The sequence below is a fragment of the Cavia porcellus genome, unplaced genomic scaffold, assembly GCF_034190915.1.
Source record: "Cavia porcellus strain 051 isolate PalLab524CR breed Dunkin Hartley unplaced genomic scaffold, mCavPor4.1 scaffold_27, whole genome shotgun sequence".
Classification (NCBI taxonomy): domain Eukaryota; kingdom Metazoa; phylum Chordata; class Mammalia; order Rodentia; family Caviidae; genus Cavia; species Cavia porcellus.
The window spans coordinates 20,183,098-20,207,322 of NW_026947510.1; the positions used below are offsets into that span (position 1 = coordinate 20,183,098).

General features: G+C 45.2%; 1 protein-coding gene across 15 annotated transcripts in view; it reads right to left on the reverse strand.

The window, feature by feature from the left end:
• Atg7 (autophagy related 7) overlaps positions 1 to 24,225 on the reverse strand; it is a 298,368-nt gene that overhangs the window by 195,925 nt on the left and 78,218 nt on the right. For 12 of the 15 annotated variants that reach the window (XM_063237998.1, XM_023561923.2, XM_003462738.5 and 9 more), the window contains exons 2-7: positions 21,282 to 21,451; positions 20,703 to 20,757; positions 13,643 to 13,760; positions 10,815 to 10,892; positions 5,745 to 5,861; positions 4,413 to 4,562 (exon numbers count right to left, since the gene is read on the reverse strand). In XM_063237998.1, coding sequence (XP_063094068.1) covers positions 4,413 to 4,562; positions 5,745 to 5,861; positions 10,815 to 10,892; positions 13,643 to 13,760; positions 20,703 to 20,757; positions 21,282 to 21,429 — 666 coding nt within the window. In that variant the 5' untranslated portion in view covers positions 21,430 to 21,451. Of the gene's footprint in view, positions 1 to 4,412; positions 4,563 to 5,744; positions 5,862 to 10,814; positions 10,893 to 13,642; positions 13,761 to 20,702; positions 20,758 to 21,281; positions 21,452 to 22,605; positions 22,625 to 22,747; positions 22,779 to 24,225 lie in introns of those variants that run through there. The other 3 variants (XM_063237993.1, XM_063237994.1, XM_063237991.1) reach the window with 3 other exon arrangements.

Genomic DNA, 24,225 nt, shown 5'->3' on the forward strand with positions numbered 1-24,225 from the left:
ACATCCGCACCAATGAGAATAGCATGTAAAAATGTAAATATGAGGTAACAACCTATATAAGAATTGTATGATAAAGACACAGGTGGCGCTTGTGCTCTTGGGCTCTGCTCTGCTCCATGCCACCTGCTGTCGCTGCTGCTGTACTGCACATATGTGGTCTTTAACCTAAGAACTTCATCTGCAAAAATTTCCCTTGAGCCCTCCAAGTCAGCTGAAGGGTGATGCAGCTACACTAGCCAGGCTCAAATGAAGAATCACAGCTCTGTGGTACCCACCACAGATCCCATACCTGCCATGTATTCTGTTTCCCAAAGCCCAAGGACCACTTCTGTGACTCACTGGACAGACGCTCTGAGGGACAATCTAGGGAGGCCCTAGTCAAAGAGGTGACCTCAATCAGAGCAGACCATTTGTGCCGAAGAGACCCTTGACTATAACTAGCCCTATCAGAGCTGCCCAGGACTTGCAGAGGGGCTAGGGCTTCCTCAGCCCTCAAGGCAACGCCCTCCTGCCTGAATTCATTCTTTTGCTGTACTTCACACATGAGCTGGACACTAAGGGATTGCACAATGGCAGGAAGCCACAGGTAGGACACCTCCCTCCTGGGTTTTACTCTTAAATAGAAGGAAAGAATTTTAGTCAAAAATCACCTAAGAAAATGTAAAATTACAAATGCCTTAAGGAAACTCAATAAAAAAGAGCTCCACAGTACTACAGAGTCCATAACAGGTACAATAAACCTTTCTCTAGAGGTAAAGTGAGACAGGAAGCCAGAACACAAGGGTGGAACCAATCACTGGAAAGAGTGCCTGTTCTAGGAGAAAGAGCAAAGAACCTTCAAGGAGAAGCCAAAAGGTGAGACTACAGAGAAGCTGGAATTACGCTACAGAATGAATCTAGGTAACGCAAGAAGAGCAGGAATAGCTTCCAGGTCTCCAGTTTCATGGAAGTCATTTCTATGGCTTCTAGTTCAAACCCTGCTCCCCAATAAGCTCTCTTGGACAGAAAGAGTTCACAGTCACATGACACGACCCTGCAATGGCCAGCACTGGTAAATTCAACAGGCATCATGGCTGCTGTGCTAAAGTTGACTACAGATTGCCAAGGACATGGGCAGCTGGGTCCACAAACCAGAAATATCCTTCTAGCTCAATGGTGCCAGAAAAGTGGCCAGACCTGAGCCCAGGAGAGGTAGATGAGAGGGAGCAAAGACCTGGCTGGTGCTTCTTGGAGCGAGGAACCAGACAGATGGGTAGGGCACAAGCCAGAGACAGAAAGATCTGTGTGGGGCAGAGATGGGGGACAACACGTGGCATCTGCGCCTTGAAGACTGTCAGGAGATGAGATGGGTGATGGGCAGAACCCTAGTCTTGACCACAGCCAGACGTCAACAGGACCTGAGAAGGTTCCAGAAGAGGGAGGCTGTAAACAGTCAGATTCACATGGCAGTAGAGGGGATACAGGAAACATTCAGGACCATAGCATGGAAGCCTGGGAAGCCCAGCGGGGCTGCCAAAATGCATAGCCTCTGCTGTGCGCTCTAGAATACTCAGGGCATGGACAAACAGCCATAAAATCAGTTGCATCAGCTTGTTAACGTCCCACCAGTCAGGGTGTCACCTCCTCTGTGGGACATTAGGTTCTCAGAATAGGTACCTCAGTTTCCAGCCTGTAAGAAGGCTCCTAACACATCTGCAGGAATTGCCAGCTTTCCTGAGGCCTAAGCATAGGTATGCCTCTGCCACTCTGCCAAGAGAAGGGAGACTCGAGGCCCAGGCAGGCAGCAGGGCCTCAGGGTCAGATCACTTCCTGCAAATGCTGCAGAGGAGACCAAGATTTGTTTGGCTGTCCCGGGGGAGAAAAAAGTGGTGATACCAGGCATCTCCTCATCCGAACACCTCAATCACCAAGCAGGTTTCATCAGCACAGATCTGAGTCTGGGGGTACTACTGCCCCCACTTCATGGAAAAAGTACAAAAGGAGAGAGGGATGGTATGGGCCTTCCTTCACCAGGTCACAGAGCTGCCAAGCAGCAATGCTGGATGACACATCAAGGTCTACGCTGCATCCCTAAAGTCAAGCGATGTGAACATGGGAAGGCAGGAAACACAGGGACCACAGGACTTCCTGCCTCACTCTCTTGAGGCAGAACGCGCAGACGCTGTTCCATGTACTTCACAGAATCATGACAAAACAAATGAGTCCGTTTTGAAAGCCTTTTTCAAAGTGTACAGTTCTCTGGAAACTTTTATTATTTTAGTAGAGCACTTTACGGGAGGAGAGTTTTTTACTGTGCTCTCCCTGACTCTGGGCTACCTGCTGCTGCACCCTGGACTTTACCAATAGTTCTGGTCTGAGTGCTACTGATACAGCTGCCGTTCTACAGTATCATCTGGAGGAGAAAAAAAGGACTTTAATAAAAACTAAATCTTCACTCTTTGGTTTAAAAATCTAATGCTTTGATTAAAAACTTTGTGCCTCAGAACTGGGCATGGTGGGCCAGGGATGTACCTCAGCAGCACAGTGTCTGCCTGGCAAGCACAAGGCTGTAAGTTTGATCCCTGATACAGAAAGAAAGAGAGAGAGACAGAAAGGGAGGGAAGAGAAGGGAATGGAAGGAAAGGAGGTTAGGAAGTTAGGAAGGATAAAAAGATAGACGGATGGACAAGATGGACTGGGCATGGTGGTGCACACCTATAATCCCAGCACTCAGGAGGCTGGGATAGGACTTGCTCAAGTTCCAGGCCACCCTGGGATACACATCTAGAATCTGTTTTAAAAAACAAAAAGAGGAGCTGGGGATTTAGCTCAGTGGCTCAAGGGCTTGCCTGGTAAGCATAAGGTCGTGAGCTCGATCCCCAGTACCAAAAAAACAAAAAAACCCAACAACAAAAAACAAAAAAGTGTCTCAAAAAGACATTCTGACTGAAAGTATAGTTCAGTGGAAGAGGTACCTGCTTAGCATTCACAATGGCCTAGAGTTGATCCCCAACACCAAACAAACGGATAAAGAAAAAAAATGCTAGGTTCAATTCTCTACCAGTTCAAGGACTTTCTCAGTTCTGATGTATTTACACAATTAGGGATATTATTCCACCTGATTTCTCAACTTCATACTACTCATTGCTTACTTTTAATTTGCATAATCTGTATAGTTGAGATTGAATCTGATCCCTTCTAAAAGATATTTATAGTACTGTTTCATTCATCCTAAAGAATTCTGAGGGCCTCAGACAGGTGTCAGACATGATGGTCAGAGAAGATATGACACGAGCAATGCCCTCTAGCAGCTTCCGGTCTAATACAGAACAAAAGGACCAGATGAGGCCAGGGCCTGTGAGTGAGTCTGGAGACTAAGAGCATCGAGTCAGCTGGGGACTGAGCACACAAGCCAGCCCATGACAACGATTTGGGTCGGGGAAGAATTTCACTAAGGAAAGAGAGTTGCATGGGTGTTATGGTTTGTGTCTAGATGTCCCCACAAAGCCACAAAGTCCAGTCATGGGGGCAGGCTTTTCATAGGTGGCTGAATCTAGAGTTTGTGACAGATTCATGATTCAAAGCTGGGATTATGGGTATGAGTGCTATACCTGCCCTAGGACAGGTAGGCTGCATACAATATAAGAGACACAAAGAGCCTTGTCTCTCTTATTGCTTTTGCTCTCTTGTGGGTGCCATGAACTGTTGCCCTTCTGCCATGTGCCACCATAAAGTCAGCTGATGAGTGACTGAAACTTCTACAAACTATGAGCTAAATAAGTCTTTTCTCCTTTAACTTTGGGAGACAGGTATGTTGTCTCAACAAGAAGAGAAAAGTAACTAAGACAAGGCGTTTCCACAGGTTAGAATATGCTTTGGGACAATGATACAACATTAGGGAAATACACACCCAGAAAGTGTCTCAGGTACACTGGGCTGGCAAGAAGGGATGGTGAAAATCACTGGGCTTCCCAGATTTATGAGAATACTGGACGTACAGGCAGGAGAGGCAGCTTTAGCCAAAAGGAAGACAACACTGGGCTTTTGGCCTAGGCATGAGACAATGGCCAGCAGTGCCAGGAAGACTATTCTAAGGTGGTACTTGCAGAGCAGAAGCAAGGGAACCCCTGGTGCCCAGCAGGGGACAGGAGGTCCTGGCTAGAGCACTAGCAAGGACCAGAAACTAAAGCTTGATGAGAACTAAACCAGGAGAGAAGGGAGATAACCCAAGCACTAATGCTAAGTGAGGCATTGTGGGAAGATCTGCAGGGAGGGCTGAGTCAAGTCTCAGTGGGGGAGAGGATAGAGATAAAGAAACTAGGCTCCAGAACACCCTGTCAACGCTGAAGAAATCCACCTGAGTTTCAATTTTATAGTGATCACTGGTAGCATGCACTTTTTTTTTTAACCTGGTAACAGACAGTTTCTCTGACCTTTGTCCTTTGACCTTGGAAGAAATCACTGTAGTGTTTAAGGAGGGAAACCAGCACCACATCATTATCATATTTGATTAAGAAGTATGGCAGGGCCGAGACTCCTTCTGTTCGGCAGAGACCATCATACGCATGCTGGAGGGCGTGGATCTGCAAACAGAAAGTGTAGAGTTATTCTCCAGACAATGACACATGTCCTTCTGAGTAAAAACCAACATGAAATGACAGGTACCTTAAAGCTGAGAAGATTGTAAATGACCAATCATTGCTGTTATTCTTTTGCAGCAAATGAAGAGAAGTGCCACCTAATAATACCACTTAGCTTTTATAGAACTCTTTCCAGGTGCCTGTCTCAGACAGGCACACAAGGAGCTCCCTAAGCAGCTGATCAGAGGCCCCAGAGTAACCAAGCACTCTTTCCCTCCTGTGATAACTCAATGTCATCTCACCACTGGAGATGGTGTAACTGGTGGAGTGTTACACTGAACTTTCCCATATCTTTAACATCTTTATGAAGACATAACACACACCATACAATTCACTCATTTGAAGTACTCACTTCAATGGTTTCATTTTTTAAAAAATAATGTCACTGGGTTGTATGACTATCATTGAGATAATCTTAGGATATTTCTGTCTTCCCTAAAAGAAATTTAGTATGTTCAAGCAGTCAACCTCATTCCATAATCCTCTTCCCCAAATTACATTTCTTTCTTGAGAAACTAGTTCTCCAAAGCCACAATCCTGGATCTATTCTAAATGAGCTTTAAAAAAAAAAATCAGTAAGGGCTGCTCCCCAGCTCCAGAATTCAGATTTTAGTGACTAGTGTTGTTCATGAATCCACATCACCGTGACATTCAATCTTGCCTCAACACTCTAGTTAGTCTTGACTTCCCTTCTCAGAACCGGTTTCTGGTGGCTCCATAAATAGCCAGTTCAGCTCTGCTTGTGCCACTCAGAGGAGTTTTCTGGCCTGGGACAGGTTTGCCTCCAAGACTATTCCCCAAGGATGCTGCTGCATGCTTTCCCACAGTGAAAGTAAAAACCATTCTGGTAAATTCTTCCAGTTTTTCAAAATGTTGTAGAATTCTTCCTTCTGCACTTAGTATCTTACCAAATGCCACGAACACCTTAAAAATCATCATTCACTATTTCTTCAAAATGGCTTTACAAACATCTTGTATACATGTCAGTGTCCACTGCCATCTTGGGAGAGCCTGCAGTTACCACCTCTGCATCCAGAGATGTGTCTGTCTGTCACTGGCACAAAACAGAACAACTCCTGAACATCAAACCAAAGTTTACCTGGACCTTCTTTTGTTTTTTAATACCTGTTTTGCTGAAAACCTTTGATCCAAAGCCACTGGGTCCTGAATGAGAGGTATGCTCTCTGGAAGGCAAAGGGCAGGATAGCAAAACCAATAGTAGAAGTGATACTTCTTTAGATCCTAGAATACAAAATATGTAACATGGGATATTAAAACACCACCAATGAATAAACTAAAATGCATCTATTCATGTAACCTCTTGGCCAGTTAAGAGACAAAAGCTGATAAGCACAAAATATGTCCAGCTTGTTAAATAGTCTCATCTCCAACAGAAACTGTAACAAAATTCAGAACTTTTACCTTGCTCCCCAAATACCCTCACACCTCACACACTGATGCTACAATGGTTCATAACCTACCATGCCAATCACTTGCTAACAGAAGATGTATACTAAGTGATCGATGTTGTCAGTCATGCTTTACCACGCAGCCCCCCTGGGGGTAGCTATAATCATCCCACTTACAGAGAGAAAACTGACCTTAGGAGAGAAGAAAGGAAAATTAATATACACTAATGAAAACAACTGAGCCAGAGAAGGGAAAGGATGAAGGACTTGAACAGCAACAACAAAAAGACAGCAGAAGTGATCAGGCTGCCTTTTCCCTCCATAACATCTGAGAAACGTAGCACTCTACCTCAGAGGCACAGCCTGACAGCTACCGTTCTCTTCACAATCAAACACAGTAAGCACACTGTTGAGAAAGCACCGCAGTTCACACACCTCTACCTACCTAACACAGCCCTTCCCAGGGATGCGTGGGACCAAAGATGTTTTGCATTCTGGATTTTTTTTCAGGTTTTGAAGTATTTGAGTAATGAAATACTGCGGGGATGGGACTTGAATCTAAACATGACTGTCTTGGTTACTTTTTTCTTGCTGCTAAGACAAAATACCCGATACACAAAATTAAGGTTTATTTTGCTCGGTTTATAGAGGTTTCAGTCCATAATCAGCTGGCTCCAAGACAGGGTGGCATGACAAAGGCAACAGTTTGAGGCAGCAGAGGCCAGCAAAAGCAACAAGAACAAAAAAAAAAAAAGGTGGGTCCTTTACACTCAGACCATGTCCAAGCAGTTCTCTTGTACTGGCTCAGGATCTCCACAAAGTGATGATTCTGACCCCTTGCTAAGTCACTTGAACTTCAAAACTTCTCAAGTTGACACAATGAACAATATCCTAGAGCAGTAAGGGCATGGGGCCTACAATCCAGGATCACAACTGCTGACCAACCCATGGCCACTGACCATGGATGCTGCTCCAGGTATAGTCAATATTATCTTCAGTCTTGCTAAGAATAAAAGCGAATGGATGTTAAATAGCTTTTTTATTTTTTTGGTGGACAAGGTTTTGCTATGCAGTCCAGGCTGGCCTTGAACTTGCAGTGATTCTTCTGCCTCAGCCTCTTGACTACTGGTGTACACCACCATACCCAGCTAAATTATGATTTTATTGGGATATAATTCACATACCATAAAATTCACTGTTTGTGTATTTCCATTGCCCTAAAGAAATGCTGAAGCTGTCAGCAAAAGGTGCCTTTCCCCCTCTTGCCTATGTGCTGGCAACCACTAATCCATCACCTTCGCCATGGATTCGCCTGGTCTGGCTCTTTCACATAAGTGCAATCACATTTGGTAACTTTTTTAAATAAAACTTTTAATATAAACAAGCTTCCAGATGAGAATGTCTAGCAGTTTTCAGTCTCTAATTTGGCCAACTAGAAAAAAATTCGCTTTTCACTATGAAATAAATGTGAAATTGAAATTAATGCAGTGCCTTGTCCTTTGAGGCCTAAAAACAGCAGAAGGGAAAGCCAAAGCACTCCAGAAAGGATTCTCTTTTCTTTGTACTGAAATGATTTGTCACAGCTGATCTTTAGCAAAAGGTTAAACAATTCAAGGTGAAGGACCGTATACCCTAAATTTTATCAGTCATCTTCAAAAGTCATGAGCTCAAATTTCTTAGGATTCTTTTCAGGACACAAAGGATCTCAATTAAATTTAACATAAAGCCCTTTGTGTCTGAAGATTTTAAAAGAGAGTTTAAATTTTTTGTAAAGCCAGGGTAAGAATGCTTTATAAAAAGGGCAACAAGACCAACACACATACTGACTCTAGGGAACAGCTTAAAACTTGAAGAGCTAATGCTATTTTTCTTACTAAACACAAACTGCCAATTATGCTCCACTAACAAGAATTCAGGAGTAGGGTGCTAATGTTCAGCTCACAAACCAAGAAATCTGTAGTAATGTAAAAGTCTGTCCTAGCAGATAACCTATAAAATTACTCAGATTTATACCTGAATGCTCCAAGTCAAGCTGCATGGAGCAATCTATAGTGTGGCCTTCAGTATGAGGTCCACCTTCCCTCCTGGCCTGCAGCCAGAGTGAAAGAAGAAAGATAAAACTTGCAACTCAGTTAATAATAATAATGTGCAGAAAAGGCTTAATATCTGTTAACAATTAAAAACTGGTGGTCAACTTAAACACCAGCTGAACTGAATCAGTGTCTTGAGAAGTGTAGATGGCCCACCTGAGAGTTATTAGCTAGCATAAAAAGGAGACCTGGAGAGGAAGAACGTTGTTGTTTGGACTTGTTGGTTCTCCCAGAGCTGCTGGTTCTCCTAGAGGAGACATACTCTGATAGGAACTCAGCCGTTATCAGTAGAGGAGCTCGGGAACTTGTTGCTCAGAATGGCTGCAGTTCATTTTGGAAGAGCGCTGGTCCTTACTTTGAGCATCACTTCCTGATTCCAGAGGGGAATATGTGTGCTGTTCAGTCTCCAGGAGATCATTCACGCTGGCTTCCTGATATGAACTCGGCTGTTCTCATCATCAGAAGAGCTTGGGACCTCGTTGTCTCTGTGGATGGCTGTGGTACTTTTCAGGGGAGCTCTGGTCCTTATTTTGAGAATTGCTTCCTGGCTTCAGTGCAAAACCTTCAGCCCACTGGCACAGAACCTTCACCCAGCTGACAGACTTTCTAGCTCCCCAGCTGACCTTTAGGCCTTTCTAATACAGATCTGTGGAACTTGCATGAGTCACTGTCATGACCTCAAGGCCCCCAGTTAGACTCGAGGGAGGCATTATCAGGGCCTCTGGGTCTTCAGCTGGTCTCATGCAGAACATGGCTGTGGGTTTCAGGCCCTCAGCTGGATTCTCTAGGTCTGTAGTGTGTGGACACATTTCCTGCACTTTCTTTGTATTGACTCCTTGGGTAATCACTATATATAATACTATAAATGATGTGTTTTGTATGTAATTGTTTTCCTTGAAACCTACAACAATATCCAAAGCTGACAAAGTTGTGGTGAAAAAACACACTTATGTGACATTGTTAATATGTTTATAGGCCCACTCTAGAGAATTTACACTAATAAAAGCAGGAAAAATATTACTGTGGCTAATGGCGCTCACTGCACCAGTTTCTACAATAGGGAATATCTGAAGCATGCAACATGAGTCTACAGAACATACCAGAACAGAACATTACCATCCACATAAGTTCAAAGGACAAGTCAGTTTGATACATACACACACACACACACACACACACACACACACACACTTACACACTTACATACGAATGTTCTTTGACTTAAACTGGGATCACAACCAAATAAATCTACTGTGAATTGAAAACATCACATATTAAAAAAAAAAACTATCATGTACAGGTACAAATACCCTATGATAAATGGTATATTTATCTAAACTGTACCAATAAAATAAAATTAAAAACAAAATAATACCACCAAGCATCACAGCTGAGCTTTATTTGCCTCAGTGTAATTAGAACATTTATGTTGGCCTACACTGGGCAAAATCATGTCACCTGCAGCCTTGTATTATCAAGCGTTGTGTGTCTCCTGTTTACTGAATACTGCGCTGGAAGTGAAGAATGAGGCGGCTCTATGGATATGCTCTCATGCCAACAAGAGACTGGAAGTCCTGAGCTCAGTCTTAAACTAGGGACTGTCTATGCACATTTATTATGTGATGTTTTCAATTCACAGTAGATTTATCGGGCTGTAATCCCAGTGTAAGTCAAAGAACATTCATATATAACTGTGTAAGTGTATGTGTGTGTGTGTGTGTGTGTGTGTGTGTGTGTGTGTGAGAGACAGACAGACAGACAGACAGAGAAAAAGAAAGAGAAAGAGAAAGAAGGGGGGAGAGAATGCAGTTGGCATCTCCCTGAGCGACCCCTTTCCCTTCCTCTACTCCAACTACACTGAGCCCAGGTTCTTCCTACCTCCCCTCAGCCTTCCTTCCCTAGGCAGATGTCACCCTCCTGTGACTTCCTTCTCAAGGCTGCCCTTAATTTATTTAATTAGATCTCAGGTATAGAAATGTTTTTCTTTCTTAAAAAGCAGCCATTGTGTGGCTATGCCATGTAACATGATCTCATCTCATCCAGAAAGCCCCCTCCCCTATCTGACAGCATCTGGAGTGTCTCTATAGGCCAGTGTTGAGGGGTGGGAAAACCTTTAGGAGCCAGTGCCTTGTGAAAGGAAGTGAGATCACTGGGAGCACTGGGACCCCAGCTCTTCCTTGCTCTCTCTCTGTACTTCCTAAAGCCATGAGAAGAGCAGCTCCTCTACCATAAGCTCCTCACACTATGATGTGCTGAGCTGCTACTGAACTGAAGGCAATGGAGCCAAATGCCATAAACTGAAAACTCCAACGCCATGAGCCAGTCAAGTCTTTCCTCCTTAAAAGTTCTTTTCCACAGGGACGGACAGCTGTCCCACACAGTGGGTCTAGCAACTGCACCCTACAGGAGTGTACTTACAGACTTCAGCTCAACTTCATAATGTCCTGAGAAATAGGAGCTGGGAGCTTGTGTCATAAAAACCATGCTATTATCTCCAGTGTGATCAGGAGGGATAGATTAATTTTGCACTAGTAGCAAGTGCCAGCACTATCTGGCCATTCATCAAAGAAGCAGTTTTATAATAGTTACCAAGAGCAATGCAAGGGAAGAGTTCCAGAGGAAAGAAAACACACTGTCTTGCTGCTGGTCCACAGGGGACCTAACAGTCTCTGTGTAATGGGAAACCTATTACTTACTGCAAATGTCAGGAGCAAGAACTTGTTGAGAAGCACAGGGTTTTCAAGAGCAGCACCAGATTTGATGGACTCCCAGATCTGCAAGAAGAAAGAAAAGCATAGTCAGGTTGCCGGCATCTCTGGGCGTCTCACTGCCAGACAAAGCGTGGATCTGAGAAGCACTGAAATCTTCCTCCTCCAGGCTGGCACTGCTTAAACTACAGCACCACTGACCCTGCTCCTCTGCCAGCCAGCTGCCCATCGCCTGAGCTCCAGGAAGCCCTGCACAGCCTCCCCACAGGCCCTGAGCCACTCTCCTGGCTTCCAGATTTCCTGCTTATCACGTCCTTCTGGCACACAGTACCAGCCACAGCAGGGTTGCAGAAAGTGAGTGACATGAGCCCCATCCACAGGAAGCACCGTGTCCATGGACAGGCCAGGTCTGCATGCACAGGTCCAGGCCTGCATTGTGGAAGTGGATGGGATTCTCAAAATGAACTTCAGCCCTGACTGGGAGAGAGGCACTGAGCCCCAAGTGATCCCAGCTACATGGAGGTGATTTCTTAAAGCCTTACTTAGGATTCTCTTGCCATAAGAGAGGAAGAAAGGAGAATGAAATGCAAGTCTGTGTACACTCAGTGAGTGCTGGTCTGGATAAGAAGCTGGTCATGGTCAGGAGCTCTGGAGCTCAAGATGGTTTATCACTAAGATTTGTTGCTAAGCAGGACAAAACAGTTGTGCCATAAAAGAACGCATGGCTGCGAGGGAAGGGAGCAGAGGGAAGGAAGTTCCCGCTCCTGACATTGTGCTCTAGGAGGGCTGGGCCCCAGAACAGGGGCTGGGGGGGGGGGGGCATGAGAGGGGCTTGGGAGTCCTGGGGGCAGCACCCTGCATCTTCCCACCACAGATTAAGATCTGACCAACTCTCTAGAGCCTCTTGCAAGTGTGCAGACAAAGCAGGAAGCCCAGGTCCAGAGGGAGCACAGGGCAAGCTGTACCATGAGCTGTATCCACTGCAGGGGTGAGAGAGACACCTGTCTTGACCCCCCCTGTCCCCACATAGACAGGACTCCTGTTGTTCAATATTTGATGCCTTTATTATCTTAGCATAGTACTTGCAGAAAGTCTTGATAACTGACACATAATTGTACACATTTATGAAGTTCAGTGTGATAATACATATATAATGTATAAGGATCAAATCAGGGTAATTAGCATCTGTTCATTGGGAACCTTCAGATTCCTCTCTTCCAGTTAGCTTGATGCAATAAATTACTGCACACTAGTTATCACATTTTGCTACAAGACATAGTACTCATTCCTCCTATCTCTGAACTTGGGTCTCTGTTATCCCTCCTGTCTCTCCCCTCTCCCCAACTCCCCTTCCCACCTCTGGTGGCCATAAATACTCTACACTTCTATGAGACCAACTTCTCTAGCTTCCATAGATGAACGAGGATAGGCGACCTTTGTCTTTCAGTGCCTGGCTTATTTCATGTACACTGTGTCCTCCATTGCTACAAAGGACTTCATTCTTTTTGGGGGCTGAATAATATTACACGGGGTGTAAGCAGCACCCACTGACAGACACCTAGACTGATCCCACCTGTTGGCTATTGTGAACAGCATGGCCATCAGCATGGGTGTGCAGATGTCTCTCCCACACACTGGTTCACCTCCTCTGGATGTGGACCAGGCAGTGGGATGGCTGCACCTACAGTAGTCCTGGCTCTACTTCTTGAGGAACAGTCATACTAGAGTATACAATGGCAGTACTAGGACCTTGCCATCCAGAGGGTACAAGATGGCATCTTTTTAAGGCAGATTCCAAGGCCTCTCTATAAAGTGGGTTAAGGGACAGCATGGTGAACCGTCCTCTTTCATCTCTACCCCTATTTTAAACTCATTAACTCAGATGTGGGGAAGAATGGGGAAGACACACCAGGAAGAGGGAACACTGTGTCTCAAGGAGAAAAGCAAGAACACAAAGGAGGAGTTATAGTTATATTGAGATGTTTCCCAAAGCCTCATGTGCTCAGGGGTGGGGCTTTGGGGAAAGGACTGGATTATGGGGCATGATACTCAATAGTCCACTGCTGAGTTTTAGCTAAATGTGATGTTGAGAGGTGAAAGTGGGTCACTGAGGGCATGGCCTGGATAGGTTTGGTTCCCGCCTTCTCCCTCATTCCCTCTCTGTATCTAGATGGTTTGCCACACTATCTTCTTCTGCCATGCTACCCTGCCCTGGAGCCAGCCAATTATGAAATGAAAACTCTCCAAACTGTGAGCCAAAGTACACCTCTCCTTTAAGTTGTGGGTGTCAAGTTAAGTTGTGTCTCAGCAACAAGAAAGCAACTAAGACAGGAGGTAGAAGGGAGTTCCACATAACTACTGCAAGGACAAGAACGACAGATCAGAAAGACCAGTGGGGACCAGGCCACAGGGGCTTGCAGGTTAGCTGGAGTAGATTAGACCAGCCCCAGAGGTGCTGGAGAGACTGTGTGCATAGCTCCCCTTGCACCGCACTGGACAGGACTGCTACGCCACTGGGCACTACTTCAACAGCAGCCACAGGACTGTAACCCACAAGACAGGTCAAGCTGCTCCAAAGTGCTTAATGGGGATGGACAGTAAATCCCCTTTTCAATCACATGCTTGTCTCCAGCTCAGAGCCTGTGTTCCCCTTGATCTCTGACCAGGCAGGAGAGAGAAGGGCACATTTTCTTTGGGGAAATATGCAGAAACCTACAAACATTTGTTTTTCATAACAGACCCAGGCTCCTGATCAGAGATGGTGCACTGCCAGGACCCTGTGAAATGAGTGGACATGTGTGGGCCGCCTGGCTAACCTCATCTGCCGCCTGTTCCAGAAGCAGCTTCTTGTCTGCAGTCTTGAAAGCCTCAAGCGTGTTGGTGTTATGCAGCGTCCCAACAGCAGGGCAGCAGTGCGCGGGCGTAGGAGCGCTCCTAGATGTGAGAGATACAGTTAGCCAGGCACGGTGGGACTCTGCATGAGCCAGGGAGTGACAAGTGTATTAGTCTGCTCCTGTCACTGCAACTTAACAAAGGAAAGGTTTATTTGGGCTCATAGTTTCAGCAGGTTCAGTTCATGGTGACAGGCTCCAAGGCACAAATAGCAGGGTAGAAAGGCCTGGTGTGGAGGGAAGCTGCTCCCCATGTAGATGCCAGGAAGCAGAATGGAGAAGAGCTGGGACAAGGACACACCCTTCCTAGGTCACACCCTAGTGACCCACCTCTTCTGACAGGCCCTGCATTCCAACAGCACAGTCAGCTGAAAACTCATCTGAGATGAACCTAGTACTAGGCACAGTGCCCCATCATCCAGCCACCTCTCCAAAACCCCCCTCTGGACATACAAGACTTTTGGGGGACACTTTAGACATTAACCAGAACCCCAGGTAAACAGCAGCATCACTCAGCTGGGTGGAAGCAGACTGACTGCTACCTCTTGGGAGAGGATGAATCCCATCGATGAGGCACTATAAAGCAGGGGCCATTCCACAAGAAGCCTAGAGAGCCCCTGTACCTTGACCTGTGGGCTGCCTGCTCTTCCACTGCCTCCCAAATAGAAGTGCCCCTCCTCTTTTTTATTCTTTCCTGGCTTCACCCTAAAAGTGAAATATTACTACCTCCCCTGAGGCCAGAGAATGTGTCACAGGAATTGTATAAGACTTGAGTTTTTATGGCAGCCCCCCCCGCCATTTAAAGGCTTAAGCAGCGGGCCAAGAGTCACAAAATACTGGGCAGAGTGGAGCATGGGACCAGTCAGCTGACCCCAAGGTACCCTGGTGCCGGGCTCTGCTCAAACCTTTGCCCCAGGCACCAAGGCCCCATGCCAGGCCTCCTCCTCTAGGAAGCTACTCCACTCTCTCCACAGCTGGGACACAGGGCAGAGCATGATATTGAAGCACTTTTTCAAGAACTGACACATACACCTGATCAGAAGACAGGAAGTTCCCTAAGGGGTGGCTAATCCACAACCTGGCCCATTCAATCAGGGCTCTGCACACAGCTGCTGCCAAGCAACTTCCTATGAGTCATCAGAGCCACATAGACAAGATGCACCCAGTCTGGGCTGCACGTCAGCCTGTCAGGCCCCATATGCTACACGCCCCCACAGGGTTCCCGGTCCCCAGAAAAGTCAGGAAGTGGGAGGACGAGTTGATTCTAAATACCCAGTGAGATGTGGATAGGTCTGCTCTCTTCTCTGAAGTGATTAACTTTCATTTCTTAGATTACAGATGAGAAACGGAAATGCTCATTTTATCAGTGACCTGGTTATTGTCACCTACAACAAGAGCAGACACAATGTACTATTACTCATTAAGCCAATGAGAGCTTACATTGTGCAAATAACCTGCGTCCTCTCACTTGGAGACTATCACACTGGGTTCTAAAGAGGCAACCTAAGGGTAGGGATATAGTTCTGCAGCACAGCACCTGCCCGTCAAGCATAAAGTCATGAGTTCAATTCCAGGAACAGAAAGAAAGAAAGAAAGGAAAGAAAGGAAAGAAAGGAAGAAAGAAAGGAAGAAAGAAAGGAAAGAAAGAAAGAAAGAAAGAAAGAAAGAAAGAAAGAAAGAAAGAAAGAAAAGAAAGAGAAAGAAAGAAAGAAAGAAAGAAAGAAAGAAAGAAAGAAAGAAAGAAAGAAAGAAGACACATAACCTGGAGTGAGTGCAGTGGCTGAAGTCAGTGGCCAGGATGGTGTCAAATGCTAAGAATGTGTGTATGAGGATGACTCTGAATGGCCAGGGTCATTCCCTGCGAGCTGTGGGTCGGTCAGGCACAGGTTGTTTGTCACTATGCCCTTCCAGTAAGGAACAGTGTTCTTTCAGGTGAGTGGAGGACATCAAAGACTGTCTCTGGAGAGGGACAATTTATGGGGGCCAAGGGAGCCTGTAGCGGGGCAGAAGGGAGGGCCAGGCCCTCCATGCATGCGTGATTCTCTGAACTCGGGGCTTAACCAGGATGCCAGGTCACAAGGAAGATGCTGTGACCTAACTTGGATGCAAACATAGAGGAAGCCCTTCCTAAACTTCTGACTGTTCTGGGTATTCAGCACATGCCAAAGGCTGGTTCTGACCGGGAAGAAGTCAAGGTTGGCTCCTAGGAATCCCAGCACTCAGACGGTGCAATGAGGGACACCACCCAAAGTCTCTAAGAAGCAGTTTTCGTAATTGAAGTTCTACCAGGTGAGGGGCCACGGTAATGAATAAAAATGTGATCATGGAAGAGGAAGAGCCCAAAATGGGGGATGAGACAATTTAGTTAAATCGTGGTCCTGATATCTGGTAACTGGTTTTCTACGGTTCTAGTTTTCTGAAATGTTCAGAATAGGCAAGTTTTCTGAGACAGGAAGCAGATTCTTGGTTTCCAAGAGCTGGTGGAATTCAGAGGGGATGAAGAGTGATGGCCAAAGGTTTCTTTGTGGGGTGATGGAAATGCTCTCTATGATTAAATAGTGGTGATGGCTGCAAAGCTCCATGAAAACTAAAAGCTGCTGGTATGCATAGATCAGTGGCTAGTGGCTGAGTTGCACTGTATGCAAATTAAGTCTCAACAAAGCTGTCCACATGAATATGAATGGGAAATCCTGCAGCATACTAAAGCCCCCAGTGAGTCCTCAGCAACTGGTGTGGTTTGGCAGCTTAGTGCTCCTCTAAGGTCCTCACTGGAGGCCAGGTCCCCAGGGTGGCCCCAGGTGAGGTGACAGTCCCTTTGGGCAGGAGTGAGGTCTGGGGGCACTGCCCTCAGTGGGTAGATCCTTATAAAAGTCTGAGTCTGGTTCTTCCTGCTCTCCTGCACTCTGGTCCCATTTGAGATATAGTCTTCTGCCTCTATACATTACCACTACCATATGCCACCACCCACGGCTCTCGCAAAAAGCCAAACAAAGCCCCCATCCTGGACTCTGAACTTCACAAATCTGAGGCAAAGAAACCTCTTCTCTTTATAAAGTTAGCTGTCCCGGGTGCTTCCCCCTAGTAATGCAAAACTGACCAACAGACTGGTGAAGGATGGATTTCACAAAGGACCAAAGTCTGGCCATCTTGGGGGTATTCAAACCCTGAGCCTTCACTTCACCCATGCTCAGTGATCCCTCAAGAAGCACAGAGCTCCTCCACAGGACCATTTCCATGTGACCAGCAGGCAGGCAGGTGGCCAAGAGGGGACAAGTACTCCAGTGGAAGAGCAGAGGAGGCTAGGGAGCCTTGCTCCATACTAACAGCTTCGCAGCTTGTGCGAGACCACTCCACCTCAATCCAGCAGCTGCATGGGAGGCCAGCACCAGCAGAGCCTGCTAGATGTCAGGACAGAGAAGTCCCAACACACACATGGCCTCTGCTCTGCCCACGCCACTGCATCCTCCCTTTCTCAAAGTCCATTTGAGGCTTGGGTAAGAAAGACACTTCTTATGACTAACAAGGAATAGTCCTCAATGGAAAAGGACCCAGGGAAATGTCCCTGACTCATCTGTGATAGTCAGCATTTTGTCGCCATGAGGAAAACAAGTTCAAGGAGGAAGGGCTTCTTTGGCTCACAGGTTCAGGGGCTTTGCTCATGGCTGCTTGGCTCCACTGCTTGTGGGCTGTGGCAAGCTACGGTGGAGAATGCTAAGGCAGTGCTGCTCAGCTCCTGGTGGAGAGGAGATGGGAAGGGACAAGGGGATAGAGAAAGAAATAGAGGCGGGCCAGGGACAAGCTACATCCCCTTCTGAGACCCTCTTCCTCCACACAGGCCCCACCCTACAGTTCTCACCGCTCCCAGGAGTCCATTCAGTCAGGGTCGACTGATGGCCCATCTACTGGGGTCGGAAACCTCATGATCAGTCACATCCCCAAAGCCCCACCTCACTGCTCCCTGGGGACCAAGCCTACCTACGGAACACTCACCTCTGGAGTCTTTCCAAATCCGAACCTCGTATCTCTTGTGGTCCACAGAAAGGACAACTCTTTCTACCACTTTCATTTCATCAACAGAAATGGAGCACATTCAAGATGAAGAAGACTGGACCATCTACCCAGCTTGTGCAGTGAGCAAGACACAAACTTCCTTTGTTTGGGCTCCCTAAGACTGACTCTGCATATAGCATGCCTGATAAATGAGACCTCAGCAACGGCTTGCTGTGGACAGTGTGAAACAGGACTTGAACTGCTGGCTGCTGGAATAAGAGACTTCCAAGGACTCTGAGAAAGGGAATTTGTCCTTGCTATGCAAAGGCGGGATTCTCCTGCACCCATAAGTGAGGACTAAGGCTGTAACTCTCCACGGTATTTCCTGCCTCTCTCCATCGCAGTGACAGAACAGTTGCTTACCAAGACACACGGAAACAATCAGGAAGTGTTTTGCAATACAATCACCTCTCCTCATTTATTACCATACCCAACTCAAACAATGGAGCTGCGGTTGTGTTTCCTCAGCCTTTGCATTTCTAACACCTACACACCTGCCCTTTTGTAGACAGTCACTGTTTGAGGAATGAATCCATAAAGATTTTCCCCACAGACCCATGCAGATCTATGGCAACACAAATGAAGACAGAGTAAGAAGAATATGAAGATAATCTGCACATAAAGAACCCTTGCCTGCTGAGGAGCCCCAAGTGCTCTCATTAAACTTCCTACCATGTTACAAAAGAGGGACTCAGCAAACTACACACTTAAAACCAGGAGTGTTAGAAGCCCAGAGCCTGTTTCAGAAACAAGAAAAAGTAAGCTGAGAAGAAAAACAATTGGACTTACTGGAGGTAATTGGCTGTAGGGACCTGAGCTTCAAATCCAGGGACATTTTCACAACAATGCAGACCATTCTTTCTCCTGCTTCCTCCCACCACCTAACACCAGGCCTCAGGTACAGGGGATGCGCAAGTTCAGCAAAACTTGGTGGGGAGGTCACTGTACAGGATCGCGGGTTTTCTACTGAACTTTCTTGTTTACACAAATTGAAGGTGGTTGAGTCTCATAATGCAATCAGACCAAACTTCTATGAATTACTCTTTTCTAATTAGTATTCCAAAGATACAATTACTAGAATCTTAAAAGACAGATGAAATTTCACCTTGTATCAGGATAAAGATAGCAGTAAGACCAGTGTGACATAAACACAGACTTCGGATCACAGGGGAGGCAGAAACAGGCAAGGGGACATAACAAAAATGAAGATGTGTTAGCACAATGTCAGCTTCTCATGAGGAAAACGGCCATTACGTGCTGCCAACATGGACTAATAAAAATCAAAGCTAAAAAGATTGTTCAGATGGCACAAAAGCTAGCCAGCTGCATTCTCTCTTCTACCATCTTTAGACAATTTAATGCTTCAACATTTTCAGTAATTTCCTCATTATATTATAGCTGCTCCAAGAGTAAGTCAGTCTTTGCCAAAATAGGAAGAAGATTACTAGGATTAAAATTTGTTTTGACAAAGTAACCTCAAGGAATTTACAATGAAGCAAGAAAACTCTAAAGGGAAAAAGATACTCTTTTTCAAGATACATGAAGACTAACCTTGTTTCAGACACATTATACTTTTAAATTTTGCAATGAGGTAAAGGAATAGAACATACTGATTTTTTTTCTTGGAATGTTTAGAAACAATTCTAGGGAAGCCATACTTCTACAATCCCAGCACTTTTAAGGCTGAGGCAGGAGGATTCTGAGTTCAAAGCCCGCCTGGACTACATTGAGAGTTCAAAGCCAGACTGAGTTCTGTAATAAGACCTTACTTTAAAAAGATAATAAACAAACAAACAAGCAAAATTCTAGGTACATTTTGTCTGAAATACAGTAGCCACTGACTACCACCACTTTAAAAAGTTCTCATAAAGTCCCTTTTATTAAGTCCTCCGAGCTCCTTGTCTTGACATGGCTGAGGGGTCAGGGTGCAAAAGTGGCTTCACTCAGCTTTTTAATTCTTCAGCCCCCAAGCGCACTCACTGGTGGTTACCACGCCACCCTTCTGTAAAAGTCACATTGAAGCAACGAGCTTGCCAGGACCACAGCGGCTCAATCACATGCAGCTGCCCATGTGATGCTGCCAAAGCCGGATTTATCTCTACCTAAAACTGTGCCTTCTCCAGATTTCCTTCCATCAGTAGAAGACAACAGATCCCCCTTGTTGCTCACACTGCCTCTCAGAACTATCCTTATGAGTACATTCTTGCCTCTTTTCTCTCCCTGCTTTTTCAACTTAGCTAAGTCTGATCTTTCACCTTGACCTGTGCATGATTTCCTTTGTCTCACAAACAGAAAAGCCCTACTTGGCCAGTCTAAAAAGGTTTCGTTTCTGAAAATGGCCAGCTACTCTGGGGCTCACTAAATGTCTCTCTTATTCCAAATGATTCCCCATAGTTCCTGAGTGGAAAAGCAGATCCTCTATGAATTTTCTGTGCAAAGCCTTGCATAGTAGCTTGGACACAGAAGCCGCCTATGCAGTGTTCAGTGATTGACACCATGGATCAACAACTACAGCAATAAGGCAAGAGGTGACAAAAAGAATCATAAAAACTATAGCTGGGTGTGGTGGTGCACACCTGTCATCCCAGCACTTGAGAGGCTGAGGCAGGAAGGTCACCACAAGTTCAAGACCAGCCTGAACAATATAGAGGGATCCTGTCTCAAAAAAAAAAAAAAAAAAAAATCAAAATAAAACAAAATAAACTACAACCAAAGTCAGGAGGAAAGTTGTGTAAGTGTCAATCAACCTACCTGGTACCTGGCACCCAATATGCTCTGAACTTAGTCCTAGAGAGTCCTAAGCAAGTGGTACTTGTTTCTAGGCGACAAGAGACTCCAAAGGTGCTAACTGTGGCCCACCTTTGAGGAGACAGATGGCTCCTTCCTCACAAAAGCAGAGTTCTTTACTTCAGATTCTGGACAAGCAAATACTCACATGTCAAAAGCACTGAACTCCAACATCAGGCGAGCCGGCAGCCCAGCGGAGTTACCTGGACAAAAGCATCAGCAGTCTCAATAACAAGTCAGAGACTCATGGCAACATCCATGGCAGGAATGTTTACTGTGGGCTCTGTGTTGAGCCCCAAGTATCCTGTTCCTGCACACCTGCACTGTACAGGTGGTGGCAGAATGGGACAGGTCTCAGGAACAGGAGGGATTTGCAGGAAACCTAAACCACTCAATAAGTAGATTTTCATTGACTGCCTGCTCCAGCGAAGCTAAGTACTCAGTATCTGGATTGGTAACTAGGGTGTTTCACTCCCCCACTCTTTTTCCCAACAGAGAAGGTACAATTTAAAAATGAACATGTGCCCAAGGCTGGTAGGAGAAGGGAAACCAGAGATGAGCACTGCACAGAACAGACAGAGGTGTCCCTTCCTAAAGGAGCATGGAGGGCTGGGTGTGGTCTGTCATACGGGGGCCTGGCTTCCATCCCCAGCTCTGCAACAATCGTAACAAACGAGGGGAGGCTGGCACTGTGGGCAAAAGGACAAGGCAGCCTGCAACCACCTACCGTTGCAGTAGTAGCCCTTGATGTCCTTGGGAGCCTCGTCCAGCCGATACTCATTCAGCTTCTTCTGTGTCAGCTCGTGCCAGAAGCCAACATCCAGGGCGCTGCTGAAGGGGGCAAACTGCAGTTTGGGGAGTCTGGGGTCCTCCATGGCAGCAGCTCTTGTTTGCCTACTAAAAAAAAAAAAAAAAAAAAAAAAAAAAACAACCAAATATAAGAAAATCACATGGCCACACAACACCTGATGAGAAAGAACATTTGTGGCAAAGCTTAATTCAAACAAACAATTAGAAAGGAGAGGGGCTAGGGTACGGCTCAGAGATGCGTGAAGCTGGGGTTCCATTCTCAGGGCCACAAAAAAGTACAATCAAGAATGTGACAATAGGCTTGCAGAGTCCCTGAGGACACTTTTTAAAAATGTGATTTTAAAAACAATCTTGCCCACTTTGAAGCATACATCTCAGTAATATCAAGTATAATTACAATGCTGTGAAAGTGATCACTAGACTTTTAGCTTGTAAAAGTGGAACTCTACACCCTTTAAGGACAACCAGCCCCAGCCCCTCGTACCCATCACTCTACTGTTACTCTGAGCTTGAGGACTCTAAAGTCCTCTTGCAGGTGGACTCACAGAACTGTGTTCTGACTGGTTTATTTTCCATTAGATGCAACTATGAAGGCTATCCTGGGTCATCTGCTACTTGGTCAAGTCTAGCCTCATTGCTGTACAAGGGATTTTTAACAGTATCCTTTGCTGGCTATGGTTGGTTGGTTGGTTGGTTGTGCAGTGCCAGGGATGGAACCCAGACTGTTACATGTGCTGGGTGCCCACACCCCAGAGCTGCACCCCAGCCCCAGCCTTCACTTCTGTTCATCTTCCTCTCCTGTCAGTCAGTTTGACTGATGCATTCCTGTGACTCCTTTGAGACAGTCAGGTCTCACCCTATACCAAACAAAAATCTGAAGTCTAGCTGGTGAGAAATGTAACACGCCACACTACTGGAGTCGTGTGTGTCACGCAGCAGTTTTTAGCCACTGCAGCAAAGGAGCAGAAAGGTAAGTTTCTCTCCACTGCCAAAGAAGCTCTGAAATTTCACGTTTTTCTCTTTATTGAGACAGGATCTCACTAAGTTGCCCAGATTGGCCTCAAACATGCATCCCTGTCTCAGCCTCCCAAGGAGCTGAGATTACAAACGTGTCCAAAATCTGGCTCTTGTTTTAGCTTTTAAATGCAGGAAATTATGCATTCTACTCCACCATATGTACTTTAATGCGTCCCTTCCCCTCAGATCATTAAAGAGGTATGCCCCACTACCTCCCTGCACACCTGCAGGGTGCATGTGCGCGCACACACACACACACACACACAACAAGGGAGTCATTGAGGAATCCGGCTTCTGGTAATATCAGCTTAAGTAGTACTTTAATCAGGCTGTTTCCAACTGTTGGTGAGAAGAGCGTTCAATTACCACAAAACACTTCAGATCCTAATGTTGCCTCTGCCAAGGAAGAAGAAAAATGAACACAGCATGAGTCCTGTGTTTACCAAAGTAATTTTTATGCTGGGCCTCGGCTCTGTATCTATCTTTAGAGAATCTGTTTACAGTTCTCGAGTTTAGCCTTACTGACCTCTGTGTATTGGATATTTCAACACTTATCAATGATGGGCTTGGATGACTTGATTAAACTTCCCTAGACTCTCTGTTATCTAGCAAACTAATTGTATGATGTCAATTGTGTTTGCAAATGGTTTATTTAAAATCTTTTATGAACCGGGCAGAGTGGCACATGCCTATGACCCTATCATTCTATAAGGCTGAGACAGGAGGGTCATAAGTAGCCCAGCATCTTAGGGACACAAGAAGAGCTCGACTCAAAATAAAATTTAGTTGGAGGGAGGGAGATATAGCTTAGTGGGTTTAATCTCCAGTACCACAAAAATAAATAAATTCTACTATGAATTAATTATGTTCGTGGCTGGTTTTTATACCTACAACATCTAAATAAGAACAAACTTCCAACTTTCAGGATCGACTAATCATTTCTTTAACATTATACAAGGTTAGTTGTCATTACAAATTTTACATTTGTCATTACATTACAATTTGTCATTACAAATTGTAAAAACTATTCCCTTTACAAAAAAAGTTCCTTTAAATCCAATCAGAAAGTATATTTTTCAACTCATAAAATGGCATGAAGGAGGGGCTGTGGCTTAGTAGCAACACCCATGGTTGCCTGCGCCCTGGATCTGAGCCCAGCACCACACAAAAAAAAGTATGAAAACCCAATCACCATGCAATTAACTATACATATTTTCCATGATTTGTTTTATTCAGTGCTTAAAATTTTCTTCTGAAATACCAAGGTAGGGTTCTTATATACTGTAACTCAATTTAATTATATTCCATTTAATCTAATAAAAGTCAAACCAAACTCAGTACTAAACGGATTGCTTTTTATGTAAAATGAGGGGAGTTTTTAGAAAATAAATTGTATAGAAATTTAAATATAAACAAAAGCAAATCCAATAATGTCAACTTAGCAGGACTGAAGTTTCTTTATTTTAGAAAACTTTCACAGAGTCCTTCAGTGACATTTTTATTTCTAAGATTGAACCCAGGGCTTCCCACATGCCAGGCAAGCATTTCTAATGTTACATTCATGGACTTTTTAAAATTTTATGTTGAGATACGTCCTCACTGAGTTGTCCTGCCTCCACCCAAGCAGCTGGGATTACAAGTATGCACCAACACACCAGGCTCTTTACTGACTTTTAAAGGTAATCTAAAACACACTATTTGGGGCATTGTTTATGACACATCAGTCTGATCCTGTTACATCAGATTGTGCAAAAAAATAAAAAGCATCTTTCATGTTTTACTAACCATGGAGCCAAACAGTAACTTGCATTCAGAAAGAATACTGAAAAAATGAATTAAAAAAG